This window comes from Panthera uncia, chromosome A2 (genome assembly GCF_023721935.1).
Source record: "Panthera uncia isolate 11264 chromosome A2, Puncia_PCG_1.0, whole genome shotgun sequence".
Classification (NCBI taxonomy): domain Eukaryota; kingdom Metazoa; phylum Chordata; class Mammalia; order Carnivora; family Felidae; genus Panthera; species Panthera uncia.
This window is the reverse complement of record NC_064816.1, coordinates 10809519-10837487: the sequence shown is the minus strand read 5'-3', so window position 1 is coordinate 10837487 and position 27969 is coordinate 10809519. Positions and strand designations below refer to the sequence as shown.

The 27969-nt window shown below is 51.4% G+C and overlaps 1 protein-coding gene across 1 annotated transcript; it reads right to left on the bottom strand.

Annotated features, from left to right (window-relative positions):
* Positions 1-355: 355 nt before the first annotated feature.
* Positions 356-17652, bottom strand: LOC125929165 (cytochrome P450 4F3-like). The gene is made up of 13 exons (XM_049640103.1): positions 17514-17652; positions 16862-17078; positions 12383-12527; positions 10707-10760; positions 10485-10612; positions 8913-9034; positions 7936-8206; positions 7538-7604; positions 7219-7348; positions 1784-1917; positions 1623-1687; positions 1355-1437; positions 356-963 (listed from the first exon to the last, which is right to left on the bottom strand). Exons 2-13 carry the CDS (start codon positions 17057-17059, stop codon positions 786-788), a joined length of 1575 nt encoding a protein of 524 aa, XP_049496060.1. The 5' UTR covers positions 17060-17078; positions 17514-17652; the 3' UTR covers positions 356-785.
* Positions 17653-27969: the final 10317 nt, after the last annotated feature.

The window sequence follows — 27969 nt, the reverse complement described above, 5'->3', positions numbered from 1 at the left end:
ATTTAAACTGCCTTAGTGATCTTGGCACCACAAGCCTTGAACTCCATTGAACATCATCCTTGGCCAGCAAGGCTCAAAGAATGCCTCCTAGAGAAAGCTACCTTCTCCAAATTCTACACATGTTATTTCAAATATAATAACGGATACTCAAGCAAAGATAAACAGGCACACGAGACCACTAACCCTACCAGTGTAAACTAGCAAAAACAACAGACCACATAACGGATACAATGATGGCAATGATCAGACACACAGGAGAAAGCATCTATGTTTGTTTCAGTGAACACAGTGACCATGGAAACGTAGTGAAGGATTCTGGGGTAAGAAAAGTTTGGGTATATTAGATAGGAACAGAGGTCAGCGTGGCCAGAGAGTAGTGCCACTATGGGTTCTCCACTGTGACCCAGAGCTTCAAACATGCCCCTCAGTCAGTCTTTAACGGTGGTCCCTCTCCTACTCAAACCCCTCCCATGGCTCCCTATTGCCTACAGGATGAAAGCCCTTATTGGGGTCTGGGAGAACCCGCAATCAGCATGGGGGTGGGGGTGGGGGGCCGTGGTCAGCTGGAAAGGCTGTCAGGGTCTTGCACTCACACACCAGCCTCCCCTCCACCCCACCCCTCGCCCTGGCCCTCGCCCTCCCACTGCGTTCCCGCAGGTCCCGAGCGCCCCCTGCTGGCTGTCAGTGGCGCTCTAGCAGAGGAGACCACACAGCTCTATCCTGGGAATCCGCCAGGGGGCGTGTGTAGGGTCGGGGTGGATCCCAAGCCAGGGGGAGCTGGCGGGTCACTGGGGGCCCGCGCTCAGCGGCTCCACCCGCAGCCAAAGCCCGCCCTCGGCGCGCAAGATGATCTCCGGCTTCCTGCGCGGCTCCTCCTTGTCGGGCAGGACCCGAAAGCGCAGCAGCGTGAGCGCCAGGACCACCTTTATCTCGGTCAGGGCGAACGTCTGCCCGATGCAGTTCCTGCGGGCGGCAGTGGGCACTCACTCGCTAGGGACCCCAGCAGGTCCCGTCGCGCCCCGAACCTGGCCCGGGACCGCCAGCCCCGCCCGCAGGGATACCGGAGGGGACTAACCGTGCCCGGGACCCCCATACGGGGGTCCCTGAGCTTGGCTCAGATCCCAGCCCTGAGCTCCCAGACAGAGGGAAGGGGCTCTGAGCACACCGCGGAGCCCTCCTTGGACCCAGCCACCCCGCACTGCCCAGGCCTTTACCCCCAACCTCTGGAGGAGGGGAGAGAAGGAGAACCATCCTCAACACCCCCTTTCCCGCCCCCACAGCCACGTCTGGGATCTCAGGCCCAGGCCCCTGCCCTCAGCACCTCATCCCCTCCTCAGATGCCCGCTGCGCTCACCTGGGCCCCGCGGAGAAGGGAATAAAAGCCAGGGAAGACCTTTCCTTGATGTTTTCTGGGTCAAAGCGGAAAGGATTGTATACCTGGGGGCGGAGAGAGGCGGGACTGTTGGATGGGGTTTCCCAGGACAGCCGGCTTTGGAGACACAGGTGTGCTTTTCATGGAGGGAGCGATTTGCCAGGTCAGAACCCTAAGCCCTCCCTTAGGCCCCGCTAGGGAAGTGGCCAAGGATGAGGGTGGGTGGAGGGGAGGGAGGGGGAGGCAGCACCTCAGGGTCTGGCCACACGGATGGATTGTGGTGGGTCCCGAAAATACTAACGAGGCAGACAACACCTGTGGGAGGGGAGGGGCCAGTCAGGAAGGGTTTCACCCTGCCGGATGGGCCCCTCCTCCTGCCCACGAGGCTCCTCCCCCTGGTGTTGTGGGCACCTTTGGGGATGACCCGGCCATCTGGGAGCACGACGTCCTGGGTACAGCAGCGGGAGACGACTGTGACCGGGGGGTGCAACCGCAGACTCTCCTTGATGCACATGGTCAGGAAAGGCAACTGGGCCAGGTCGTCCCTAAGGAAGCAGCCAACGATTAGCCAGGGATCGAATCAGACTCCCGCAGACCTCCAGCTGCTCCCCGGATTCTGTGTCTCCCTCTCTCTCTCTGCCCCTCCCTGTTCTCTCTCTCTCTCTCTCTCAAAAATAAATATTAAAAAAAAATTTTAAGTATTTCTGAACAAAGCCCAACATTCACACAGTACCTTTAAAAGTTAGAAAGTCTAAAGTTATACAATTTATTTAAAAAGGAAAAAAAATCTCTTTGCTGGACTTACCAAGTTATTTGAACAAATAAAAGGCACCCTCCTAGGTTGAATACCTAATATAACGGTGTGGATTCTTTCTAAGTTAATTAATGTATTCAATGCACCCAATTAAAATCTAGTTGGTGTTTTTGGAGCTTAGCAATCTTATTCAGTTTGAAAAACTTAAAGTTCAAAATCTATGTCGATTTAAAAGACCAAAGAAAGAGAATCCATTCACCTGATATTAAGACCCATTACAAACGTATGGTGATAATTAAAAAATTAAATTAAATTAAATTAAATTAAATTAAATTAAAAGGCAGCAAAGCACTGTTGCAAGAACAGGAAAACAGACCCACAGAACAAGATAGAGAGCTCAGAGACAAGTACGTGAATAGGTGAAAACGTAGCATCCAGTAAAGGAGGCCCCGCAACCCCCAGACAAGGAATGGTTCAGACACAGACACAGACACCCCCACAGTCTCACCACTACACACACCAAAAGACTGAATCATCATGCACTCCACATATAAGATGGGGTCTTCCCTTACACGTGAAAGGTAAAGAAATAAGGGTAAAAGAAGATATAATATAGAAGACAACTTTGTGACCGATGAGTAGGAAAGAATTCTTAAAACCCCAAAACATAAACCAGAAGACAAAAAAAGAAAAGGAAAGGAAAGAAAGAAAGAAAGAAAGAAAGAAAGAAAGAAAGAAAGAAAGAAAAGGAAAGAAAAGAAGAAAAGAAAAAAGAAAAAAGAAAAGAAAAAATATGCACAGAATTAAGGATTTCTGTCTAACAAAGCACTCCATTCTATGGAACAATTAACATTCAGATGAGAGATTCACAGAAGATAGTTGCAATAAATATATTGATCTAGAAGAATATCTTGAATAGACAAGGAATTCCTACCAATCAACAAGAGAGACGGCAGGCGACTCAAAAGAGTAGACAAAGGACATGGTCTAGAAATTCATGGGAGGTCAAACTCAGAGATTTAAAACAGGAAGAGATGGGGCTCCTAGGTGGCTCAGTCGGTTGAGCATATGACTTCGGTTTACATCATGATCTCGAGGTCCATGAGTTCGAGTTCCGCGTTGGGCTCTGTGCTGAGAGCTCAGAGCCTGAAGCCTGCTTTGGATTCTGTGTCTCCCTCTCTCTCTGCCCCTCCCCTGCTTGTGTTCTCTCTCAAAACTAAATAAATAGCCATTGAAAAGAAATAACTAAATAAAACATGAAGAGATGCTCCAAGTCGCCGATTACCAGAGAAATGGAAATTATATAGCAATGGGATGTTACCTCATATGTATTCGAGGTGAGAATTAACAAGGTGGGTGATGGTAAAGCCCGGCTGAGGCACCGGGGTGAGGGGACCCCACACACTGACAGTAAAGGTATGGACAGGAGCCACCACTCTGCAAGGCATTGGCATGGTCAAGGAAAGGCGATGTGTGTTTCATGACCCAGCAAGTTGGCTCTCAGCATAGAACCTGGAGAGATTCTCAGACAGGTAGATAAAGACATGAACACCAAGAGGTTCATTGCGGTCATGAGATGGAAACCTCCTGGATATTTAGGTCCAAGGCACTAGAGAGGAACTTTCCATATGACAGTCCAAAGCAACAATCTAAATGTACATAGAACCATGGATGTCTGACAAAGTCATAGTGCTATGTTTCTGAGAAAGATAAGAACCAGCAGCAGATCTGTGATATAACACATATCTGTGAATTTTTAAATTTGTTTTAATGTTTATTTATTTTTTGAGCGAGAGAGACAGCATGAGCAGGGAAGGGGAAGAGAGGGAGAGGGAGACAGAGAATCCAAAGCAGGCTCTAGGCTCTGAGCTGTCAGCACAGAGCCCAAGGTGGGGCTCAAATTCATGAATCACGAGATCATGACCTGAGCCAAAATCAAGAGTCGGACATCCAACCAACTGAGCCACCCAGGTGTCCCATAAACAAAATATTTTTAATAAATAAATCCATTACAAGAAAACAAACAAGTTTTACAGTTTAGCATTAGAATGGGAAGGGCCTTTCCAAGCATTAAAAAAAAAAAAAAACAGAAGCTATAAAAAAAAGTTAATAAACGTGACTCCAAATAAATGAACAAAAACTAAAATAAAGTCAAAAGTCAATCCAGGAAAGAATTTTTGCATAACAGAAAAAGAACTAATTTTCTTTATATGTAAAGAGTCCTCACAAATCAATTTTAAAATGAAGAACAGAAAAAACTCAAAGTAAAAAGGGCAAATTATGCAAATTGAAGCTTCACAGAAAAAGAAATATGCATGGTTCATAAACATGTGAAAATCGTGCTCAGTTTTACCCATTCTTAAAGTTATATTCATTAGGATAATGAAGTATTATATTCACCTACCAGATTGGCAAGAGTTTTAGAATTTCATTATGCACACTGTCAGCAAAGATGCGAGAAAATTGTCACTCAAAATCTGTCTAGAGGAGTGGATTTGTCAAGAGCGATTACATTGTGAAAACTCAAATGGTCTTTGATTCAGCAATTCCACACCCAGAAACTTGTTCTGGAGAGACATCCTCACATGGGAGCAAAAATCAGTGTGTACATGGATGTTTGCTACATCATGTTTATTACAGCATAAGGCTCCAAACTATACAAATGACCCTCTGTAGGGGAATGTTTACATAATTATGGTACATCCATATGATGGAATACTACACAGTTATCAAAAGGAGGAAATACAGATCACTAGTCCTATCAAACACTGCAGGGTAAATTGGTACAGAGGTGCTGAAAGGCAATTCAGCAATATCTGTCATAACTGCAAAGCATCACATAAACGTCCCCAACAGAGGGGTGAGCTGAATAAAGTGTGCGATTTACAATTAGAGAGGAGTCTAAAACAACTGTTGAGAGAAAAGAGAAAAGAACAAGTAACCAAATGCGTGTGTGTTTCTATTAAAACCATTATAAGTACAGAAATACATAGCTACAAGACCTTCTGAAAAGTCTGAAAGGACATATGACAAATTGATGTCCCTGGAGACCCCGCAGGAGACAGGGGATTGATTAGGCTTGGGGGGACAGCAACAAAGGTGGACCTAACCTTCTCCGTAGTGTTGCATTTTGTGCAAGGAAAAGAAAAAAAAGGACTTCTTCCCATTATGGATTTTGTAATTCAAAATTAATTTCCCAAAACTTACGTCTGGAGGGGAAAGGAAAAGATCTTGAAGTTATATTGTCAGTGTGCATGCCTGAATGCTCTGTGTGTTCTCTCAGCCGTGGAGAGAAAAGACTATGCACAAAATGAGAGAGACTGTGGGCACATAGGTGTGGGCAGAGATGATCATTGGAAGCACACCAGAGGTCATCAAAGGTGGGGATGGGATTGGGGTGATGGATAAGGCAGAGGCTTGTGTGAGGTAAGGAAAGTATTTATCCCTGTGCTCATTTTGCAATATATACGTATATCAAACCCTCGTGGTGTATACCTTGTGTTGTATACACAGTATTTTATGTCAACTATATCTCAATAGAACCGAGACTGAAAAAAGGCAAAGGCTTATTATATCCATTGTAAAGCATTTCACACCATTTGAATTGGTACCAAGTGCACTAAGTGTTTGAAGTTGAGAGACACACAAAAACACTTCTCCACTTCACACAACTGCCGTACTGAGCCCAGCCTTGAAGTTGAAGGCACTACATTGAAGTCCTTGAAGTTGAAGGACTGAAGTGTTCAGTCCAACATCTCCTCCCCATCCTTCAGCCCTTGGCCCCAAATCTCCCTAGGACCCCCAGGCTCCACCTCATCTCCTCCAGTTTGCAGATATGTTTAATTCGAATATCTGACTTGTCTCTCCCCTGCTCAAACATCTCCCATGGCTCCCCACTGCCTTCCTATATTAGTCACGAATCTCCCTTCAAGAAAGAACTTGATGTCCAGCTCCAAGGAGTGCAGTCGGCTGACAGCCTCCAGTTAGAGGGTCTCTGGGCTCTGCAGCAGCATTCAAGACAAGGCCACACTTTCTTGGGCAGGTCCCAGCCACTGAGAGAGCATGGTGGGCCCCTACTTTCTGATCACTTCTGCCCAATGTGAGACTCCCTCCCTGAGAGCAGTATCCCTGCGCACTTTTCTCTTTTATCCAATACTGGCTTCCCAGACGACTTGAACTGACACCTTTGGAAAATCTTCACGTGGTTTCCAAAGCAAACCAAGAAGGGCTTCCATTACCAACTACCAGATCCAGCCTCACTGGGAGCCTCTCAGATGAATCACACTGTAAATTTCACAAGGATCCAGCCACATTTACTTCCTCCCAAACACGCCAGGCCCACCGCTGCATGCCTTCATCAGGGCCTTTGTACAAGCTGTCCGTAAGGCTTGGAGCACTGTCCACTACCCATTCCCAGAGGGCTGAATTCATATTTGCTTCTTTGCTACCCAGCCCCACCCCCTTCTTTCCTCCATGATCCAGCCTTGTCCAAGTAGGACTTGAATGGGACTGGACATGGAGTTGAGAAGGGCCGGCAGTGTAGACATGTTTACTGAACCAAGCAATGGGTAACTGTTTTACCCTCAAGGACCACTTGTGAATCCCTGGAATAGATAGTAGGTGGGAATTAGATATAAGAGCAAAAATTAAGAGTAAGGGTCTTTGGGGGAAATGTGCAACTTCAGGCAGAAAAGCAAGGGAGAGAAGTTCATTTACTCAACACACGCTGGATGGCATCTGTTCTACACACATTGTCACGGTTCTCCAAGCAGCCCTTGGAGGAGAGATTCCCTGACCTGTCCTGCCCCCATTTACAGAGGAGAAAAGTGGTATTCAGAAAAGGGAATTGGTTTTATTCAAGTCACATAGGAAGCAAGCAGGGCAATAAATGTGGACACTCCAATCTTTCTGTTGCATAAGTCTGCTTTCCCCTGCTCTCCAGGCTGGGTACCATACCCTTGCCTCTGGGTTCTGCTCCTAGTCTCTCTAAGCAATAATGACACAATCAACAAAAAGTTCTTTCCCCTTCTCCAGCAGGGGAGCAGAGCCAATGAGAAGGGTTCCAGAACAGGACATGAGGACCTGCACTCACCATTCAATCTCTTTAGGCTCACGGTCCCTCAGGAGCTCTTGCACCTCCTGCCGACAGCGCTCCTGATACTCTGGGTGCTTCGCAAGGTTGTACAGGACCCAGGAGAGACCACTGGCCGTGGTGTCATGGCCTGAGAGGCAGCCAGACAGGCTTGGGTCTGTGGGCTTGTTCAGCACCAGAGGGCGGACAGCGCCCTTCGTTAGGGCCCTCAGGGAGGATGGGGAAGATGGGGTGGGATGGGGTGGTCCAGGGCCCACCTGCCAAGTCCCTGGGATTGGACAGACTCCTACCCCCTGCAGTCCCACACTGGGATGCTTACCCCCAAACATGAAGGTGTCAGCTTCAGCTCGGATATCCTCATGGGACAGTTCCTTCCCATCTTCATCCTGCAGAAAGGGCACGACCTCCTGAATCACACCAGCTCGGAGGGCACCTGAGTCTCGCCTGAAACAGTCCCTCAGGCTCCATCACCAAAGCAGGATTCGTCCCTCATCATCTCTAGAGCCCTATCCCACAGGTCTCCCTGTCTCCAGCTTTCTTCTCCCAAGCAGCCTTCTACAAAGTCATGTCTAAAACATATCCCTGACCTGTCTCTCCCTTCCTCAAGCACCTTCCGTGGCTCCTCAGTACCCGCTGGGTCAAGTCCAAGTTCTCCCATCTGACATTTGGAGTCAATGTCCATTCTAACTCTTGAATTCTGATCCCAGGGAAGCCCACCTTGGCCAGCAGGAGCACATCAATGAAGTCCAAAGTCTTGGCCTTAGCCTTGGCCTTGAGGAAGTCATGGGAGACCTCAGTAATGAGGGAGCAGCGCCGCTCCTGGATGATGGCATCTGTGAAGTTGTGCACCAGGTCACAAGCCCTGCGGAAGCGCCGCCCATCAGGGGTGAGGTAGTACAGCAAGTCCGGGTGCAGGAAGATCTGCCTCTGCCGTTTCACCACAAGGGCACTGAGCTCCAAGATGGCAGCAATATATTCACTGGGGCTCCTGAAGGGTCAGGCCATAGAGAACAGCTCCTTAACCCACATGAGGCCCTTGGAGTGCCTTCCAACCACAACCTCAGAAGCATGTCCCTGCAAAACAGAGTGTCCTCCAGACATGCTTCTCTCTCCACCTGCCATCTCTGTAAATGGAATCATGGCCCAGACCCTGGGAAGACCTTGGGTATCAACTCATCTCTCTTCTGTCCTACACAGTATCTGCCCCTGCCCATTCCTCCTTAATTTCCCCCAAATCTGCCCCATTTTCGCCACCACATTCAAGCTGCCTCCTCCTCAAATTCTGTGTCTAGGTGACAGTTGGTCCTCTCTAGAGTCCGACGTCCAAGACCAGCTTTGACCACGGCCTTCATCTGCTCAAACACCTTCCACCTTCTATCCCTGGAAACCTAAGGATAAAGCTCAGACCCCTTTGCTTCACTTTTGAATATCCTTAAGATTAGCCCCCCTGACAACCCTCCAATCTCATTCCCAAGGTGGCACATGCTTTATTCATCCTAGTCCTGTTGGCCTTTATCAAGCATTTTTGCTTACCTGAAACCTTACCTTTCTCTTTCCCTTCCTTGTCCTTCTTTGTCTCACTCTGATCCATCTCCTCCAGGAAGTCCCTTCTGACCACCCTGGCCAGCCCTCCCTTCTCCATCTACTCCCTTGGGTCTACAGTTCATGTTCCCAGGTCCTGAGCAAACACTCACTCCTGGCAATTGCTGTCAAAACTGAAGACACATTTCTGCAGACTGTCCAGGGTCATGAGGCTGATGTGCTCAAACATGTCCAATCGGGTGCTGCCCTCTGAGACTAGGCGCTTCCACTTGGCCTGGACAGAGAAAGGGGCAAATCTGGGGCTGGGACCTACCTCCCCTGAGCTCCCCCTCAGTCCCAATCACCAGGATGGACTCCCCAAAACCCAGGCTCCTGGTCCTCCACCCCAGGCACCCATCTCCAGGGAGGACCAGGCTTGGGTGGGAATAGAAACTCTTACTATTAAGACCCAATGGCTGGGGGTCAGGAGACCTGAGTTCAAATCCTGGCTCTGCTTCCTACACCCCTGTGTGCCCTTGGTCAACTCACTGCTGCCCACTGGACTCCACCTGTCAAAGCTTCAGTAACAGTTAAGATGACTTGCTCTGTTGTCAGACAAACCAGGTTGGAATCCCAACTCCATTTATTAGCTCACTTGCTAGCTGTGTGAACGGGAGCATGCTCCCTAACCTCTCTGAGCCTCAGTTTCATCACCTGTAATGAGACAATAATCATCATCTCTGCCTTATATGGTTATGGAAATTAAATAAGACAACGTGTGCAATAGAACTGGTGCATGAGGGGCAGTGGGGAGGCTCAGTCGGTTACGTGTGCAACTTGGGCTCAGGTCATGATCTCATGGTTCCTGATATACACCAAGAGCTAAGTAATCATTACCTATCACCCTCATCTTCGTCATTATCATAGAGGTAGGCGACTGCTGCAAAAATGTCTCCATTTCTTCATCCCTCCCTCTACCTTCACCCTTTGCAATGAGGTTTGGCAGATCTTCCATTAGGAGGTAAAACCTCTTTCTCCAGCTCTTGAATTGGAGCTGGATGTGGGACTTGCTTCCGCCAACAGAAGAAGGTGGAGGTCCTGGTTGCCTGTTCTGAAACTAGGCTTCAAGAGGTACTGCATGTTTCTGCTTGTTCTCTTGGAGCCCAGGGTCCACCAAGCGATCAAGCCTAGGCCAGCCTACTGGAAGATGAGGGACAAATGCAGGAGGCTGGTTGTCTCACCAAGGCCATCCTAGACTAGCCAACCATTAGCCAAGCCCCAAATATGTGGCAGAGCTGAGCCTGGAAAAGCAGAGCTGTCTCCCAAACCCAGCCATGGCCACAGACACGTGAGTGATTCCAGCCAAAATAAGAACTATTCCCCTGACTCATCATCTTGCGAGCAATAAAACACAAATTCTTTCAACCTCATGAGTTTTAAGGTGCAGTTCAGTGAAGAAAGAGCTACTAGACAATCTTCATCATTAGTGTCTCAAGTTTCACGGAGTTTCAGTGAGGCAGATTAGAAGCTAACACCTTCCGAGCACCTACAATGTGCCAGGACCATGATTCCATTACATCATCTTGACCACCCTTTAAGAAGGGCTTATAATCCCCATTTGACACATGGGGAAACTGATGCTTGGAGAAGAAATAGAATGGCCCGAAAGTCATCTAGCAAAGCCAGGACTCCAGGCCACTCCCCTTTTCCCAAGGCTCCAGCCGGGACCCTGGGTTTCAACTCACATGCATGATGTCTGCACTTTTGTTGAAAATCTTCACATAGGATTTCAAGATTTCAAAGTGGAAGGCAGGTGTCAGCAAACGACGGTGGTGGCTCCACTTGTCACCGGCAGTCAGCAGGAGCCCATCCCCTAGTAGAGGCAGCCACAAGGAGTAGGCAAGGGCAGTGCTTTCCCCTGAGACCCCAAGGTTGTCCCCAACCTCCTTCACCTAACAGTTACTCACCCAGCCAGGGCCTCAGAAAGCTGTAGAAAAACTTGTCCCTGGGCACGATGGTGGCTGGCAGGAGAGACAGATCATCAGGGGCCATAGAAAAGAGGCAGGGATGGGCTTTGGGTTGGGGGCTGGAGGATCCAAGCCAGGGGAATGCATACCCCCTCCAACCTCCATAGTGGGAATTGTATAGGGCAGAGTGGGGAGGTGAGGGGGGACAAGACCAGGCTGCAGCACAGAGCAGAGCAAAGGCAGAGCCCATGGACCTACCCCTAGGTACTTAGATGCTCCCTAAAACATGGCACAACACACCTAACATGCCTTGACATGGCTCCTTGCCGGTCCGACATGTTCAAAACACCCAAGCACAAATCAGCACTCCACAAAATGACTTTACAGGGACCTAGGACATCACACCTGTCCCAGAACCCTCTGACATCTCCTGGGACTTCTGACATGGTCCCAACACATGGTAACGTACCCTGACACGAAACAACATGCATAACACACACTGGCCTCATGCAGCAGGCCATCCTCTGAATGGACCCAAAGACAATCTGACACGACCTCAGTGTGTCTCATAGACGGTCCCTGGCAGGACTTAAATATGGTCCCACTAATGTCCCAGACATGGCCCAGGTGTGACCTAGCCTTTCTCAGGACTCTCTTCCATCCCATAGTTATCATTAAGTGCTTAGGCTCAGGGGCTCCTCTGTCCTTAAGAGACCAAACAATGTTGCCACCCTCAGATGCTGAGCTCCCCCCCACCACAAAGAGCTGCCACTGCTCCCTCGTGCCTCTAGACCAGCTCCCCACAACACTCTGTGGATCTTCCCCCCACAACAGTCTGGCCATCTCCCTACCCTAAATCCCCTTCCAACTAAAGGTCCCTCCTACCAGAGGCAGTTAGGGCAGCCAAGAACACACAGAAGAAGTAAGAGAAAGGCTTTGGCATGCTATGTGATCTTCAGAAGTTATTAAGCCTCCTTGAGCCTCTGTTTCCTCACCCAGGAAATGCCCCCATAGCAGAGATGCCAGTGAATGGACATCTGTGGTATCTGCCTGTCCATCCCCTTCTGGAACCAACACCTCGCTCCTCTTCCTCCTTCAGTCCAAGTAGCTAGGGAGGGTGGCCATGCCACTCCATCCTCCGTTCCAGAGCTGCACATATGACCCTAACCCTTAACAATCAAGTTGCCGTGACTAGAGGAAGAATTGGTCCCTGTGACCCAAGCCAGGCCAATTTAAGAGAATCCTGCAACTATTTCTGGGTCTGCAGAGAATGAGCTCACATTTCCATGGGGGTTGACCTTCTTAGACTCATCTTTGTCAGCATGAGAGTGAAGCTGTCACCAAGGAACACCGAACTTCAAGATAAAGACAGATTCCCAATGGCACTGTTTGAAGACTGGATCCAACCATGCCTGAAGACAACATTCCTTCAGCTTTTCAGTCAATAGATTCCCTTTCTTCTCTTAGACCAACATTGCTGAATTTCTACCACTCAAAACTGAAAAGGACTGGAAACCAGAGAGAGCCAGGGACCTGCCCAGAGTCGCCCAGCAGGTTAATGGCAGGTCTCCATCAATACTACCCACTTTCCTGCTCAACCTGGTCTGTCCAGAGGTGCAAAGAACTGGGAACAGGGACAAAGGAGTGGCTGTGTCGGGTGCTCCTGGGAGAGATACCTGGGGCCTGGAGCAGGGGGGCAACGAACTTGGGGTGGACGAACCGCAGAAGTGGGTAGAAGGGCCCCATCCACCAGAGGTGAACATCACGGAAGCTGTGGCTCAGACTCTCCATGAACCTCAAGCCTTCTTCATTGCTCTTTACCTGGGGATGGCAGGGTGGAGGAGGAAGACCAGGTCAGGCAGCAGCCCCAGAAGCTTACAACTTCCCACTGCATCCCCCCTTCTGCCTGCATTATTAGTCTACACCTCTACATCTCACTAAGTCAGCTTCCCATGTTGGTCTGTTTGTCTCTTTTTGTGTGTCTATCTATGTGCCTCTCCCTCTCCCTTCACTCTCACAATCTTCATCTGTTTCTTTAGGTAGGTGATAGACAGCCAGATGATAATAGCTAGATGATGGAGAGCTACATGATGATGATAGATAGATGAGAGATAGATAGATAGATAGATAGAGATAGAGAGATAGATAGAGATAGATAGATGATAGAGAGATAGATACATAGAGAGAGAGAGAGAAAGAGTGAGAGAGACAGAGAGAAGAGGGATGACAGATAAATGGGAAGATGGTTGTATGCATGCATGGACAGATGGACAGACAGACAGATAGATGGATGGATGGATGGACAGACCGATGGATGGATGCACGCATGGATGGATGGATAGATGGATGCATGCATGCATGGACGAACAGATGGATGGATGGATGCATAGATGCATGGATGGATGGACGCTTGGATGGATGGGTGGATGGATGGACAGACATATGGATGCATGCATGCATGCATGCATGGGTGGATGGATGAAGAGAGAAAGGAAAGAGATGAGAGATGGATGGGTAGATGATAGATGATATGTGTTTGTGTATGTTTCTTTTACATTCTTTGTATGTCCTCTCTGACTCCCTCACTTTTTCTCTGTATCTCTCTCTTTCTTCACCTCTATTTCTCTCTCTATCTCTCCCACTCCCCATGGCTGTGTCTCTTAACCTGCACACCCTCCATGGCTCCCCAGAACCATCAGAATAAACCCCCAGCCCCCACACAGTCCTGCAGCCCCACTGGCTCTGCTGTCCCCTCCACCTTCTCCCTTCCTCTCACCAGCATTGCTCTTTATGCACTCAACTCATGGTTGCTCAAAACCCCAGTGCTCACAGGGCAGTGGGGTGGCTCAGTTGGTTAAGCATCTGACTCTTGATTTTGGCATGGGTCATGATCTCATGGTTCGTGAGTTCAAGAGCTGCACTGACAGTGTGGAGCCTGCTTGGGATTCTCTCTCCCACTCTCTCCCTCTGCCCCTCCCCCACTCATGCGTGTTCTCTCTCTCTCTCTCTCTCTCTCTCTCTAAAAATAAATAAACTTTAAAAAAAACAGGTGTTTGCTCTGTCCCCGCCAGGCCTTTGAGTGGGCTATTCCTCTCCACAGTATATACTTGCTCTTCTTTTCTTAAAAAATTCCTACCCATCAGACCAGACCCCCTTCCAAACAACTCCTTCTCTAAGAAGCCTTCCAGCCTACCCAAACAGCAGATGCCTTGCTTCCCCTCTGAGTTCCCCTTACCCCTGTCTCTCCGTCAGACCCACTCTGACCACACAGGATTGAGGGTGTCTCTAGTTCTACATCCCCAAGATTGGGGTTCCCCCAAGACATTACCTGGGACTGAGCCTCCCCAAGGACACTCCTGAAGCAGTGTCCAGAAGAAAGCAATGACCAAGGTCACCCAAGAGCAGAAAGGACCTTGGAATCCACAGGGACCTCACAGAAGCCTGGCAGGGAGGGGTATGTGGCCCTCAGATGCTGCCACAGTGCCCATGGCCACATATTCCAGATGGGTACCTGTGGCATGATGACAGAGCAGGCAATGCCACGGTGGCAAGAAATGATGGGAGCCCAAGCAGATCATAAACCCTGCGAGTAGGCAGCCACCAGCTGAATTAACACCCTCAAGCCCTGCTCTGTGGGGTGGACCTACAAGCAAGACAGGGGCCATCACCTCCACAGAAGGAGCCACGGCAAGTTCCCCTGCAACCTCTGCAGTGGTCAGTGTGTCCAAACTCTGCATAGATGGAAGGGATCTCTGTTTCTTCCTGCTCCTTCCCATGGGGAGAGAGGGATCCCAGAAGACTCTCCATCTCCCAAGGGTCCCTCCCAGGACACAGGGAGAAGACATGCTCTCTGCCCCCAGAGAGGCCAACCTTGGCTTGAGAAGTCAGATCTTTCTTCTCCTGGGAGTCGTTCCAATCTCAGGGAGGTGCCCACGGGAACAGGGTGGCCTCACGTTTTGTACTGGGGCTCGTTCCCATGTCCTGTCATGTCATGGCCAGTCCACACAGCGCCCCCGCTCTCCAGATGGTGAAGGTATGCAGACCTTCCACCTCTGACAGACCCCAGGACACAGGTGTGAGCTCTGCCCATCAGTCAGGAGGGCAGCTCCCACCTACGTCCTCTTCTGCGCGCCAGCTTGCATGGTGCATCCCATCGGTCTGTCTGTCTGTATATCTACCTCTACCTATGAACCTATGGACTATCTATGAACCTATCCCCTGAACCTATGGACTCTCCCATCAGCCGTGCCTTTTACAAATGAAGAAACCCAGGCCGCGTCCCCCAAAAGGAGAAGGAGGGGGGCTTGCCTCCCAGTGAGGCATCCTCTCCACTCCCACGGGAAGCCCCATCCCGGCCTGACAAATACTTCCAGGTGCTCCAGCCAGGTGAATACAAGTCATTTTCACTTTTGTGACTGTTCCCTGCTCCCTAAGAACCCTGAGGCATTTGAGGAGATTGGCCCAGAGAGGGAGAGTGACTCAGCTGAGGTCACACAGCAAGAGGGACTGGAGGAGAGAAGAGTGACCAAGACCAGCCTCCATGGCCAAGCCCTCATAGGAGGTGTAGGAACTGTAATTTTATAACATTCCTGCTACCTCCATAACTTGCTGAGAAATTGCCAACAACCAGAATATCAAGTAACATTCAGGACAAGTTTAGGACATCCTGTTGTGTAATGAGCTGGTTTGTAGGAGGGCAGGGGTGGAGCTGGCCCCTGTCCCTTTGGCATTGGATGACCAAGGGAGGTGATGGTAAGTTCATCCAAACCTAGAACAAGGCCTCCACCATGACATTATCAAACAGTTATTAAGTGCCAACTGTATGTCAGCTCCTGAGCCGGGCATTATAGATATCAATCTATCCCCAGTGCCACTGTCTAGTGAGAGAGAGAAAAAGAGAGATAATAAATAACTGGACAGTTAACTGTTTGAGTGTGAGCAGGACCAAGTCAGAGGTCAAGGTCTATGGGGGGAAGTCAAGGGAGGCTCGTAGAAATTACACCTGAGCTGAAAATGCAACCAGAAAAGGAGGGATCGACCCAGTGGCTGCAGGAAGGGAAGCCCTTCCAAGCAAAGGAGCAGCACAAGCAAAGGGCCTGAGGTAGGAAGGGTTTGGCTCGTGGAGGAGAGAAAGCAGGAGCTTGGAGGGTCCAGGGTGTGCACGGGGCCAGGAGGGCAGCAGAGCCTGGCCAGGCAACACGTGGTCTCTCTCTAGAATGATGATCAGTCTTACAGAATGGTTTTCAGCTGAGGAGTGGTGTTAACAGAAGTGAAATTTCAGAAAAACCTCTCCAGGGTTAGAGACAGAAAGGACCACAGGGGAGACTGGGGCTGGAGAGCTGGAAGCTTATAATTCATTTGTGGTGGGAGTTGATGGCCCCCTTGGGAGTCAGAGCCCCCCCCCCCAGGTGAGGCAATGGCCTGGGGAGCCAGAGAATAGGATGGGTGGGTTAGGACCCTGAAGGTTGCCCGCATGGAAAGGTGGGGTGAGGAAGAGCCAAGTGGAGACCAGGGCCGGGTGGTGTGCGAGAACCCAGAAGACAAGCAAGTTCTGGGCAGCTGCGGTGGTCAGCAGGGCCAGATTGCTTCCGGGGGGTGATGAGGTCATGGTCATGTCCTGGAAACATGACAGGGGTGGGAACCAGGCAGGAGTGGGTGAAGACGGGCTGACGAGATGCAGGCACTGAGTGAAATAGGTTTGGTCACGAAGGTCAAGGCCAGGGTGATTCCTTCTGAAAGGGGAAGTGGTCAACTTTTATCCCAGTTGGGCAATGGGGCCCGTTGATGTATCTTGGGAGTGAAAGGCAAGATCACAAAAAGGAGGCAGAAGAAAAGGGCGCACAGCCCACCCCTCTCCTCCAGCCCAGCAGCACCCCATGGCAGGAGAGGGGAGCAGAGGTCAGAACTGATTCTTGTGGGGAAGCCAAAGCCCAGAGAGGCGATGTGTTTGCCTGAGGCCAGCAAACATGGGCCAGGCAGGGAGCGGACCCTGCGCGGTGGCCCCTGGCAAGATTGTGGGGACACCGGGGAACTTGGCTCTTTGCAGCCCTTCTCTGCTGTCCCAGCCCCCAGCCCCACCCCAGGTCCCCGTTCCCCACCCCTGGGAAAGTGCATCCACCCCAATGCCCCAGGCCCGTCCTGCCACCCACACTCACCAGTCCCAGGTGACCCCAAAACCAGCTCTGCTTCGGGGGCTGCGGGAAACACCGGAGGCGGCAGCAGGTGTCATAAAAGCTGTAGCTCCAGGCCAGGACGCGGGCCAAGAGCCAGGAGGCCCCCACCAGCAGCAGGAGCAGCCACGCGGAGGCTGCCACCTGCCCGAGTCCCAGCCAGGACAAGCTCAGCTGCGGCATCCTGGGGGCAGAGATTGTCCTGAGGTGAAGACAAGGGCGGAAGGTGAGCAGCACAGCTCACAGAGGGAGAGGGCCCAGATTGGGAGGGACAGGGACGGGGAGGGGCAGGGATGGTGGGTGTTAAGGACTGGGCAAACAGTGGCTCAGAGAAGGGAAGGGAATCTAGGGAATTCCAGAGGAGAGGCAGAGTGAGTCGGACAGATTGGGATGGAGGAGGGAGAAGAAGGACAGAGAGAGAGAGAGAGAGAGAGAGAGAGAGAGAAGGGAGGGAGGGAGGGAGGGAGACTGATGAAGAAATACCCAAACAGAACTGGTGGGAGGTTGCCAGGAGCTCCAGTTACAAGGAAATCATCACCCACCAGCCAGCTGGATCCCAGGAGCCACTTCTGCCTGGGGCAGTGCACCTCCCCACCCCAGACCAGAACATCCAGCTTTGCCAACCCCAGCCTGTCACCTTTTGTCTGGACCGACTTATTCCACCCAAGCTCCTCTGTCCTCCTCCTGGCATGTCTTTGTTCCTGGCCCCTGACCTCCTAACCAGGGGAGGCTGGGCTTGTCTGGGTCAGCCAATGCTGGCACACCAGTCTGCCTCCTCCCCACGTGGCAGCCGCCCAAGACCTGAAGACCGAGCCAGCTGGACACAGAGAGGAACAAGTCCAGGGTCACATGGTGTGGGCGTGGATCCTCAGAACTCAGCACCTCCCACATGGGTGGGGAGTTGCAGGGATGGGCAAGCTAACAGCCACCCCTGTTCTTTCAAGGCCAGCAGGGCACAGCAGGGAAAAGCTTGAACATGACAGTTCAGGTGCCATGGGGGCAAGGTCCAGCCAAGCCTAGTCCCAAAACATCTCTGGGGCTCCTCTCCACGTACGAGGCAGGTCAGAGGCATGCACCATTTCCCAGCGCAGAATCAGGAAGCCTCGGGCCTCCGGGCTGCACAGCCTGGCAGGAGTTCAAGTCCTGCCTCCAAGCAGCCTAGGGCCTGGGCTGACACAAAACTGCTGGGGGCAGGAACAAAGAAGCCCTTCTGGCTGGGGGTTACTTGCATCAGACTCAGGGGGTAAAGGGCCCAGTGGGAAGAAGGCACCTGGAGGCGAGGGGGTAAGTCTGCAGGGGGCCCAGACAGAGCTGGGAGACCCTGCACACAGTTCTGTCCCTTCCCGGCTCTCTCTGGGCTCAGTCTTGCCATCTGGGAAATGGAATGTCAGATGAGGGCCTGAGAGAGGACTCCTCTTGCTCAGATCCTGTCCTGATTCCGGAGTGAGGAATCCCGCCCCACCCCACCCCCCGACCTAACCAGGTCTCCCCATGTCAAATCCCAAGGTGAGGGTGAGTTTGAAGGATGGGCCTGCTGAGCAAGAGGATTAGAAGGGACATTCCTCCTGCAATGACAGGATGTGCATTTCCTGTCCCTGACCCACACATTCCTTCCAGCCCTACCTGGTGCAGCTGCCGGTGACCGTCCTAGAGTTCCCTCCTCCTCTGCTGCACTGGATCCATGAATCTACTTGCTAACATTCCATCCAGAGGAGGACCAGGGCCAGGGCCACATAGTTCTGGGGAGAAGCAGGAGGATAGAGGAGGAAATAAAGGTCCAGAGAAATTCCCTCGAGCCACACAGCAAAGTAATTCAACGTGACAGCACAGGGGAAGGTGAATCCTGGCACACAGTAGGTGCTCATTAACTACTCAGGGAAGAAAGGGACTTTCGTAGCCATGAGCCCTAAGAACTGACCAGTCAGAATGTACTCCTTAGACCCTCAGTATTGGCGTTACCAGCAACATCTTGGACCCCTCCAGGATCTCAGGCTCGAACCCAGACCCACAATGACATGGCTGTAATTGCTTTGCTATTGTCCCCAGTAAGGGGAGGGACTTAGGTCCCGTCTCCTTGAATCTCACCTGGCCTGGGACTACTTAACCAGTAGCGTGTGGGAGAGGCTGGGCCCTGCCAGTTATGGGCCAGAAACAGGGCCAGCAGCCCACACCGACGTTTGCTCTTAGAACGCATCCCCTCATGGGGCGCCTGGGTGGCTCAGTCGGTTAAGCGGCCGACTTTGGCTCAGGTCGTGATCTCGCGGTCTGTGAGTTCGAGCCCCGCGTCGGGCTCTGTGCTGACAGCACAGAGCCTGGAGCCTGTTTCGGATTCTGTGTCTCCCTCTCTCTCTGACCTTCCCCTGTTCATGCTCTGTCTCTCTCTGTCTCAAAAATAAATAAACGTCAAAAAAATTAAAAAAAAAAAAAAAAAAAAAAAAGAACGCATCCCCTCAGAACCAGGCTGCCATGCTGCAAGGAAGCCCAATCCACACGGAAGGACCCCACTCTTAGGCACCTCCGATCGACAGCCCCAGCTGATTTCCCAGCAAACTGCTAGCAACAACTGCCAGCCACAGGAAGGAGCCATTTGGACATTCCAGCCCAGGTGGGCCTCCAGATGAGCTCAGGCCCAGATGACGATGTGGAACCAGCTGGCTGAGCCCGGTCACCATGCGGCGTCACAAGATGAAGTGGTCCTTGCTTTAAGCCACCAAGTTTGGGGGACTGTTTGTTATACAGCAATAGATCATGGGGATACCAGCTGAATCACAATTCATGTTTTCACCACGTGCACGTCAAAGTTTGAGACGCACTGCTGTAAGAGACCCAAGTCAGGCTCAGCAATGTACCTCCTAGGAAACTTAGCCAGTCTGTCCCTCGGTTTTTTCATTTGTCGAGCAAGGAGGAAAATCTCCTTGCTTATTGTGTGTCTATTGAGCACCTACTGTGTGCCAGGTACTATTCTAGATGCTAGGGATGCAGCAGTGAGCAGGGCAGACGTCATCCCTGCTGTCAAAGGGTTCATATCTAGTGGGGAGACAGTTCATATGTTGTTCGACTGAACAAATGATCAAGAATGTATCAGACAGTGATTGTGACATGAGGGCTTCCAGGGGGAGGTGACCTTTGAGCGGGTCCTGAATGAAGAGGGGGAGTGGGAAGTGTTGTTGAAAGGGCCCCACAGTCATGGGGTAATATGCCCAGCAGTGGGCACAAGTGAGTATGGCTTGATTCCATCGACACCCACACTGTGACTGCAGTCGACACGCCCTTCAAAGAGCCAGCCAAGGTGGCAAAATTTGTTCCGATATTCAGTCCAGAAGCAGGTATTGAAGACTGCTCCACTACATCCAAGGACTCAAAGCCCAACAGGCCTCTGTGGCCGTGGAAGGACAGGATCCATCCATCCAGGACTCCTCACATCCTGGATCGGGTGACAGGAAGCAGAAAGGAAGCAAGAGACCCAGTGTGGGAGGCAGGAAGCCTCAAGTGGGGACTTTCTGCTCTGAGTCAGAGGCGGTTGGAGTGTCCCCAGTGGTTTCTCATCCAACAAGGAATGTCTCAGCTGCCAAATGACACAAGCCTGGCTTATGGAATGGCCCCCAGCCAGCGTTGGAGGGAGGGGAGCCACACACAGAAAGGCAGAGGCTGGCCGGTCCTTCCACCCGCACCCAGAGTCAGGCAGTGGACAAGTGTGTGTCTGACCAGAGCTGGCAGTCACTGTGAGTCGCCAGGCTCAGGTGCGGCCCGTCACCCCTCTGAGCCTCAGTCTTCACATCTGTAAAATGGGCTTGATAAAACCTCACAGAGCATTGCAAGCATTCTATCAGAAACAGGCCGAGAGGATAGGAGAAAGTACAACTCTGAGTGATATGTGAATAATGTCCCTGTCTACATATAAAATTATGAGTGTGTGTGTGTGTGTGCACGCATGTTTGCATGTGCAGCGAAAAAGTTCCAGAAGATTCCACACATCACAGTGGAATTGGAGAAAGTAGAATTGGAGTCTTTACCCCTCGAACTTGCTACTTGTCTCAAATAATTTCTCCCTCCCTGAGCTGCTATAACTGTTATCACCAAAATACTAAAAGGATTTGGTGCAGCGGGGGGCACGTAGTTGGTGCACAAAAGAGATGAGCAGTTTTTCTTTTGTGACACCATGAAGACACCTCTCCCAGGAGTCAGCCTGGGGTCCCTCTACAGCAAGCATGGAGGCTGCTTGGTGGCTGGAGTCTCTCTTTTCCTTTCCTCGGCCTTTGGGAAGGAGCAGGTTTTGGATTCAGCCCAACAGAGTTCGGATCCCAGCCCTGCTCCTCACTGGCTGTGTGACCTGGAGCAAGTCACTTGCCTTCTCTGAGCCTCATGCCCTCCTTGCTAAAACAGAGAGGTGGGCTTATACCTCCCAGGCAGTTCATTCTTGAACCACAAACTGTACTTGGGCATTTGCTCTGTACTAGGCACAGTGCTAGGACCCAGGACCTGGGACGAACAAGACAGATGGGGTCTCTGGATCATGATGCTCATGTCTGATGGGGGAAGGCAACGGGAAACAAGACCAAGTCAGATGGTGGTGGCAATGAAGGAAATTAACAGAGTGAGACATGCTAGCAAGTGACCAAGGGGGCTATTCAGACGGGGCAATCAGGGAGGGCTGCCCTGTGGAGGTGACCTTTGAGCAGAAACCTGGATGGTGGGGAGGCGCAGTCCGTGCATGAGAACCACTCCCTGAAGCCGTGCCAGAGCTGCAAAGGCCCAGCACAGGGTGGGGCACACACTTGTCTTCCTTACACATGCTCATTCTTGCTCCCATCCTCGGACGTGCAGAGACACTCGGGGCTGGAGGGGCTCCTGCGATGGGGTGGTGGCGGCAGCAAGGAGCAGCTCAGCTGGAGCCCCGCGATGGTTGGGGAAATGAGCCCAGAAGCCGGCGGCGTTGAGGTTTTACTCCATGTAATTGAGAACTTGAAACCGACAGGGTTCTGAAGCCGTGCTGAGGGCAGGACCAGCTGGCAGAGCAGCCCGATTCCCAGTCCAGGCGGCAGAAGTGGCCTGGGAGGCAGAAAGCCTTAGAGGAAAACTCAGGAAAAGCTCAGAGCGCACACACCAGCTAGGAACAACCGCGGGGGTATTGTCGTGGGCATTGAATGCACTGATATCCTCCCCCTCCTCCCCCCTGCCCTCTCTTCTCCCTCCTCCCCCTCTCCCTTCCCCCTCCACCTCTCCCCTCCCTCCTCCCTCCTCCTCCTCTCCCCACTTCCTTCTCTCTCTGTCTCCCTCTCTGATTATTGGGTGATGATTGCTCACAAAAACTAGCCTAGCCACCACCAACACCCCAAGCCACAGAAGAGAGACTTGGAGAAGGGACCCTGGAGCAGTGTAATGTCATAAAAAGAGACCATTTGCTGGGCGCCTGGGTGGCTCTGTCGGTAAGCATCTTGGGCTCAGGTCAGATTTCACGGTTCGTGAGTTCGAGTCCCACATCGGGTGAGCATGAGCCTCGCTTCCGCTGAGCTCCGCGTCTCTCTCTTTCTCTCTCTCTCTTTCTCTCTCCCTCTCTCTTTCTCTCTCTCTCTCTGCCCCTCCTAGGATTCTCTCTCTCTGCCCCTCGCTCATTTGTGCCCTCTCTCTCTCCCTCCCTCCCCAAAAGTGAGAGAGAGAGAGACCCTTTGCCCCCTCTCCTCCCCACGTGGTAGAGCGGCAGCAAAGTCTGTGCTACCCCTTCCTTGAGAGGCTGCGATGACTAATTTTTCGTGTCTGCTACACTAGGCCCCCGTACCCAGCTATTTACCTGAACATTTCTTAGGTGTTCCTGTGAAGGTGTTTCGTAGATAGAGTTAATACCTACGATCAGCTGACTTCAAGGAGTCAGTTACACCACTCCAATGCAAATGGGCTTTGTGCAGTCAGCCGCAAGGCCTCAGGAGCAAAAATTGAGAAAAGAAATTCTGCCCTGAGCTGCAGCACCGATCCCTACCCGAGTTTTCAGCCACCGCCCCACAGACTTCACGCTCGCCAGCCCCCTAGTCTCACGAGCCAACGCCTTAGGATAAATCGCTCTCAATAGACAGATGGATGCTATCCTGTTTCTCTGGAGAACACTGACTGACAGAGATAAAGAATTCCCTTCACCTTGAACCTGAGCTGTCCTCAGTGACTCTGGGGACTTACGGGTCTAGGTCGTGAGAAGACTTCCAGCTGCCTTGGAATACACCCTCCTGGATTCAGCTGCCATGTTAAGAGGAAGCCCAAGGGTCGCCTGGGCGGTTCAGTCAGTTAAGCATCAACTTTGGCTCAGGTCATGATCTCACAGTCCAGGAGTTCAAGCCCTGTGTCGGGCTGTGTGTTGACAGCTCAGAGCCCAGAGCTTCGGATTCTGTGTCTCCCTCTCTCTCACTCTGTATCTCTCTCAAAAATAAATGGTTAAAAAAAACTTCTTTTAATAAATAAAGAAAATAGAATGGTGGATTTGGGGCACCTGGGTGGTTCAGTCGGTTAAGCATCCGCCTCTTGATTTCGGCTCAGGTCATGATCTCACAGTTCGTGAGTTCAAACCCCGCATCGGGTTGTGCATTGACAATGCAGAGAGTGCTTAGGATTCTCTCTCTCCCTCTCTCTCTGCCCCTCCACTGCTCGTTCTCTCTCTCTCTCTCTCTCTCAATATTTTTTTAAAGAAGACATTTTTAAAATGGTTATGTGTACAAAAATGTATGTACATTGGAAAATGTTCACATTTGCAATTTTTTTCATACTAAAAAAAAAAAAATTCACACCAAACTGCTAGTCTGGGGGTACGGAGCGGAAGCCGCAGTGGAAGAATTTCCCTTTTAAATTTCTATGCTTGCATAAACAAAAGCATAATTAAGTTTCTACCACTGCATTTTTTTTTTACCTCAAGCCGATGTAATACTTGGAGAGAGAGGTGATAAATGAATAAACTACTTATAACACTGCCTGACTCACAAGTACCAAGTATGTGTTTGCTGTTATTTCTCTTACTTTATGACAGATCAAGGGCATGAGCATCAGCCAGGAGCCTTGGGTGTCTCTGGGACACATATCAGGGACCTTACTGGTTGTGAATACCACCCACTCCCCCACTTCATTCCCTTAGTCCTTATCAAGCAGGAAGTTCTCAGGGGACAGCAAGTGCCAGGGTCAGGTGGCCATGGCCAAAGCCCACTTTTGCCATTCTCCAGCTGTGTGACCTTAGGCAAGTGACTTGCCCTCTCTGAGCCTCAGATTCCACTTGGTAAGAACGGCATAATAATAGACTCGTGGGGATTGGAGGAGCGACCTGTGGACTCTAATGTGAGGATTCCAGCACAAAAGCTGTATTCTGAGACAAGAATTTAACTGCCAGTAGGGCAGTGAGGCAGAGTGAGATGAGGGCAGCCAGGAAAGGGGGCTTTATCGAGGAAGTTCCCACTCGGGGCACCTGGGATTCAGTCCCTCTGGGGACCTCGGGGAGACGGCGAGAACAGGCACCCACCAATCGTTACTCAGGGCCACTGCCAAGGGCATTATTTCTCCAGAATGTTCTGCTGGCTGCAACAGCTGAACCCGGGGGGGTTTGGACAGTTGCCTGATGTGGACAATGTAACTGTTTGGTGAGTGGGGTTCTCCCTCCTCTCTTCCCAATACTCCCCCACACAGTCACACACACACACACACACACACACACACACACACACACGTGTTCTCAAACGCACACGTGCATGCACGCACACAATCTCACACATGCACACAATGCACCCACACTTGCAGGCGTACACACACTCGCGTGCACACATCCACACACCTACGTGCACACATATGCACATATCCATACACGTCCCACGCACAAGCACGCGTGCACACACGCTCGTGCACACACACTCATACACTGAACTAACGGAGACGAGACGCCTTAGAGTTTGTTGTCCCCGAGCCGTCCAGCAGAGGGAGCCTCCGACACACTCAGGAGAGGAAGGAGACAGCGACCAGTGACCGGCCGGGCCTGGGCGTGTTTGGAGAATCGCTCTGATGCAGCAGGTCCCGGAGACCTACGGGCCCCATGCCTCCCCTCCTCCCTCCCTCATGCAGCCACCACCATCGACCTTAGCGGGAAGTCAATATGCATGAAAAGCATGATGAAAAATCCACACGGCAAAGGAGAACCGAGGTGCCAGAAAGGAGCAGTCAGGTGCCCAAGGCCACCGCTAGGAAGGGGTATAGCCGGGTTTTAAACCCACATAGGTCGTCTCCCAAGAGCAAGCTTTTTTTGCCGGAGGAGAGTGGCCTCCAACTGGGGATTCTGGCCGACAATCCCAGCACTCGCCACCCGGGGGCACCCCAGGACACACGTCGCCTCCAGCATCCCACGGCCCAGCTTCGACTCATCTCCACGACCCCCAGCCCCACCCCGCTCCACCCACGCCTGCCGCCACCCCCCTTATAGGCAAAGCGAGGCTAGGGACCCAGACCCGCACGAGAAGCCTCAGGGGTAAGCCACCCCGTTGAGGCCACGATATGAGGACATGGTCGTGGGACCTTGGGTGAACCATCTCACTCTGGGGAAGTCCGTTTCCACTTCCATTAAACGAGACAGTTAATAGTACCCCCTGAGAATTAAGTGCCAATATTTGGGAAGGGCACGGAGGAAGCACTCAACTTTAAATGTCATTATTGTTATATCGACTCTGGAGACCCCCGGGGGGTTGGTGTCCCCTCCATGAGCACACGCACGCACACAGAGGGGGATCTCACCAGTCTTGGGGCTTTTGAAACACCATCTAAGTGCTGAGGTTTCCCAGATGTATGTATCACCAGCCCAGAACTCCCTCCCGAGTTCAAGACCAGCCTATCCGACTGCCCACTTGACATCTCCAACTCCTCCTGGCCCCAACTGACATGCTGATCTCAGCCCTCACACCCCGCCCCCCACCCCCCACCCACCCCCGGCAGAAAACCTTACTCTGTTAAGCATTCTCCATCTCGAGGTGGCACGTCTGTCTTTCCAGGTGTTCAGACCCACGTCTGGGGGGCCTCCCTTTCTCCTGAATCCTTCGTTCAAGGTATTAGCAAATCTGCCAGCACTAGCTTCGTAAAGCAGTCGGTCCAAATCAGAATCCAAGCACCTGTTTTCACTCTACAGCCCACAGCTTGCTTGGAGACACTGTCATCTCTCACCTGGACAAATCTGGTCACCCCATCTGATCTCCCTAGTCCCATCCTTGCCTCACACAGTCTCTATTCAACATGGCAGCCAAAGACTATAATGACAAATCTTGTCCCTCCTCTGTCCAGAACCCTCCATGCCTCCCTATCTCTGTCATAGAAAAAGTCAGTGGACCCCAAGGCCCTGTGTGACCTGCTCCTATCCCCTCCCTGACCTCATTCCCTTCTGTGTTCCTCCTCCAGCCACACTGGTCTCTTCAATGCCCCCTAAACACCCCAAGCTTGTTCCTACCTCAGGACCTTTGCACTATACGTTCTCTCTGCCTCAAAAACTCTTCCCCAAAATATCCACATGGCTCCTGCCCTCTCCTACCTAAAGTCTTTGTTGAAATGACCCCTTCTTGGTGAGGGCTTCACTGACCATCTTACAACCTCTCCCCCTGCCCCACCAGCATTACTGAACACCCACAGAAATACACGCACTGACCCAGCTCAATTTTTCCATAGCACTTATCGCTTCTCTCCCACATGGGCCAATGTAGTCACCCCATCTGGTCTCCCTAGTCCCACCCTTGCCTTCCCACACAGCAGCCAAAAGAATACTATAAAGACCAAGTGACAAATCTGTCGCTCTGCTCAGAACCCTCCCGTGGTTCCCCATTTCTGTCACAATAAAAGTAAAAATCCTCCAAGGCCCTGTATGAATTTACTTACTTATTTGCTCATTTATTATTCGTCATGTTAACCTCACCCCACACCCAACAAAGGTCAATTATGTAAGGGCTCAAATACCACCTGGCTTACAGCAGATGCTCAATAAATATTTGATGAGTTAATATGGTTATTGTAGACCTTGTCACTGCCCCATCTTCTTTATCATCATATCAGGGACTACACCATCACCTGTTCCCCCAGCCAAAGACTTGGAAATCACCCTTAACTCCTCCCTCACCGCAGCTCCTGTGGCTAGGTAGTCCCCCCTCCTGTCCTGCCTGGACCTCAGTCTCCCTCTTCCCCAGGTTTCCATTCCCCAGTGTCCCCCCCTTCCAAGCCACTGTCCTGCCAGCTCATATCTGACCAGATCCTGTCATGCTCCTGCTCACACACCTTCTATAGCTCCCTATTGCCTTCAGCATAAGGCTTGAACTGAGATGTAGCCCGCAGTTCCTGGGCAGTTGGCCCCTGCCCAACTTTCCTCCAGTCTGCACCCCTCCTCCAGATCCAGCCTCTCTGGAGTGGTGCTCCTCGAGCACACCATGTTCTCCCTTACCTGGGGACATCTGCAGATGCTGTCCCTCCCACCTGACATGCTCTTCTCTCCTTGTCACCACTCAACTTGTACCCTCACTTCAGCATCAGAGAAGCTCTCCCTGAGCCACCCCCCTGTTGTGTCACAGAACAACAAGGGCCTCTCTTTCGGAGCACTTGTCACGGATTGTAAATAAATTTACGTGTGGAATTATTTGTTCAACATCTGTCTCCTGTTCTCCCGATGGCAGGAATTGGGCCCGGCTGTGCTCCGGGCCCAGTGCCAACAAACACTTAATTAATATGTGGTCTGTTGATGAGATAAATGAATGCACAAACTGTCCCCAAAAGCCTGAGTTCATGTCCAAGGACAAATGGCTTCCCAGCCTCCTAGCCCATAGCTTCCCTCAGTTGCCTCCCAGCTGTCCAGGCACCTTCATTTCCTTCCTGGAGCCCAAGGGAAGTGTCTGGCTGAGCTAGGGAGTAGACGGTGGGGGGGGGTGTCTGCATCCCTCGCTTTTATTCTACAAAAATCAGAACACTCAGCAAAGGGCCTTTCAGCAAAGGAGGAAGGAAGAGGCTTTCCAGGGAAGGTCTGGATTTACAAAACATCGACAGAAGCACACACCCTGAGCCCTGGGATGCAGCCTGATGCCAGAGGAGTTCGCCCATATGAGCTGGGGACCTCA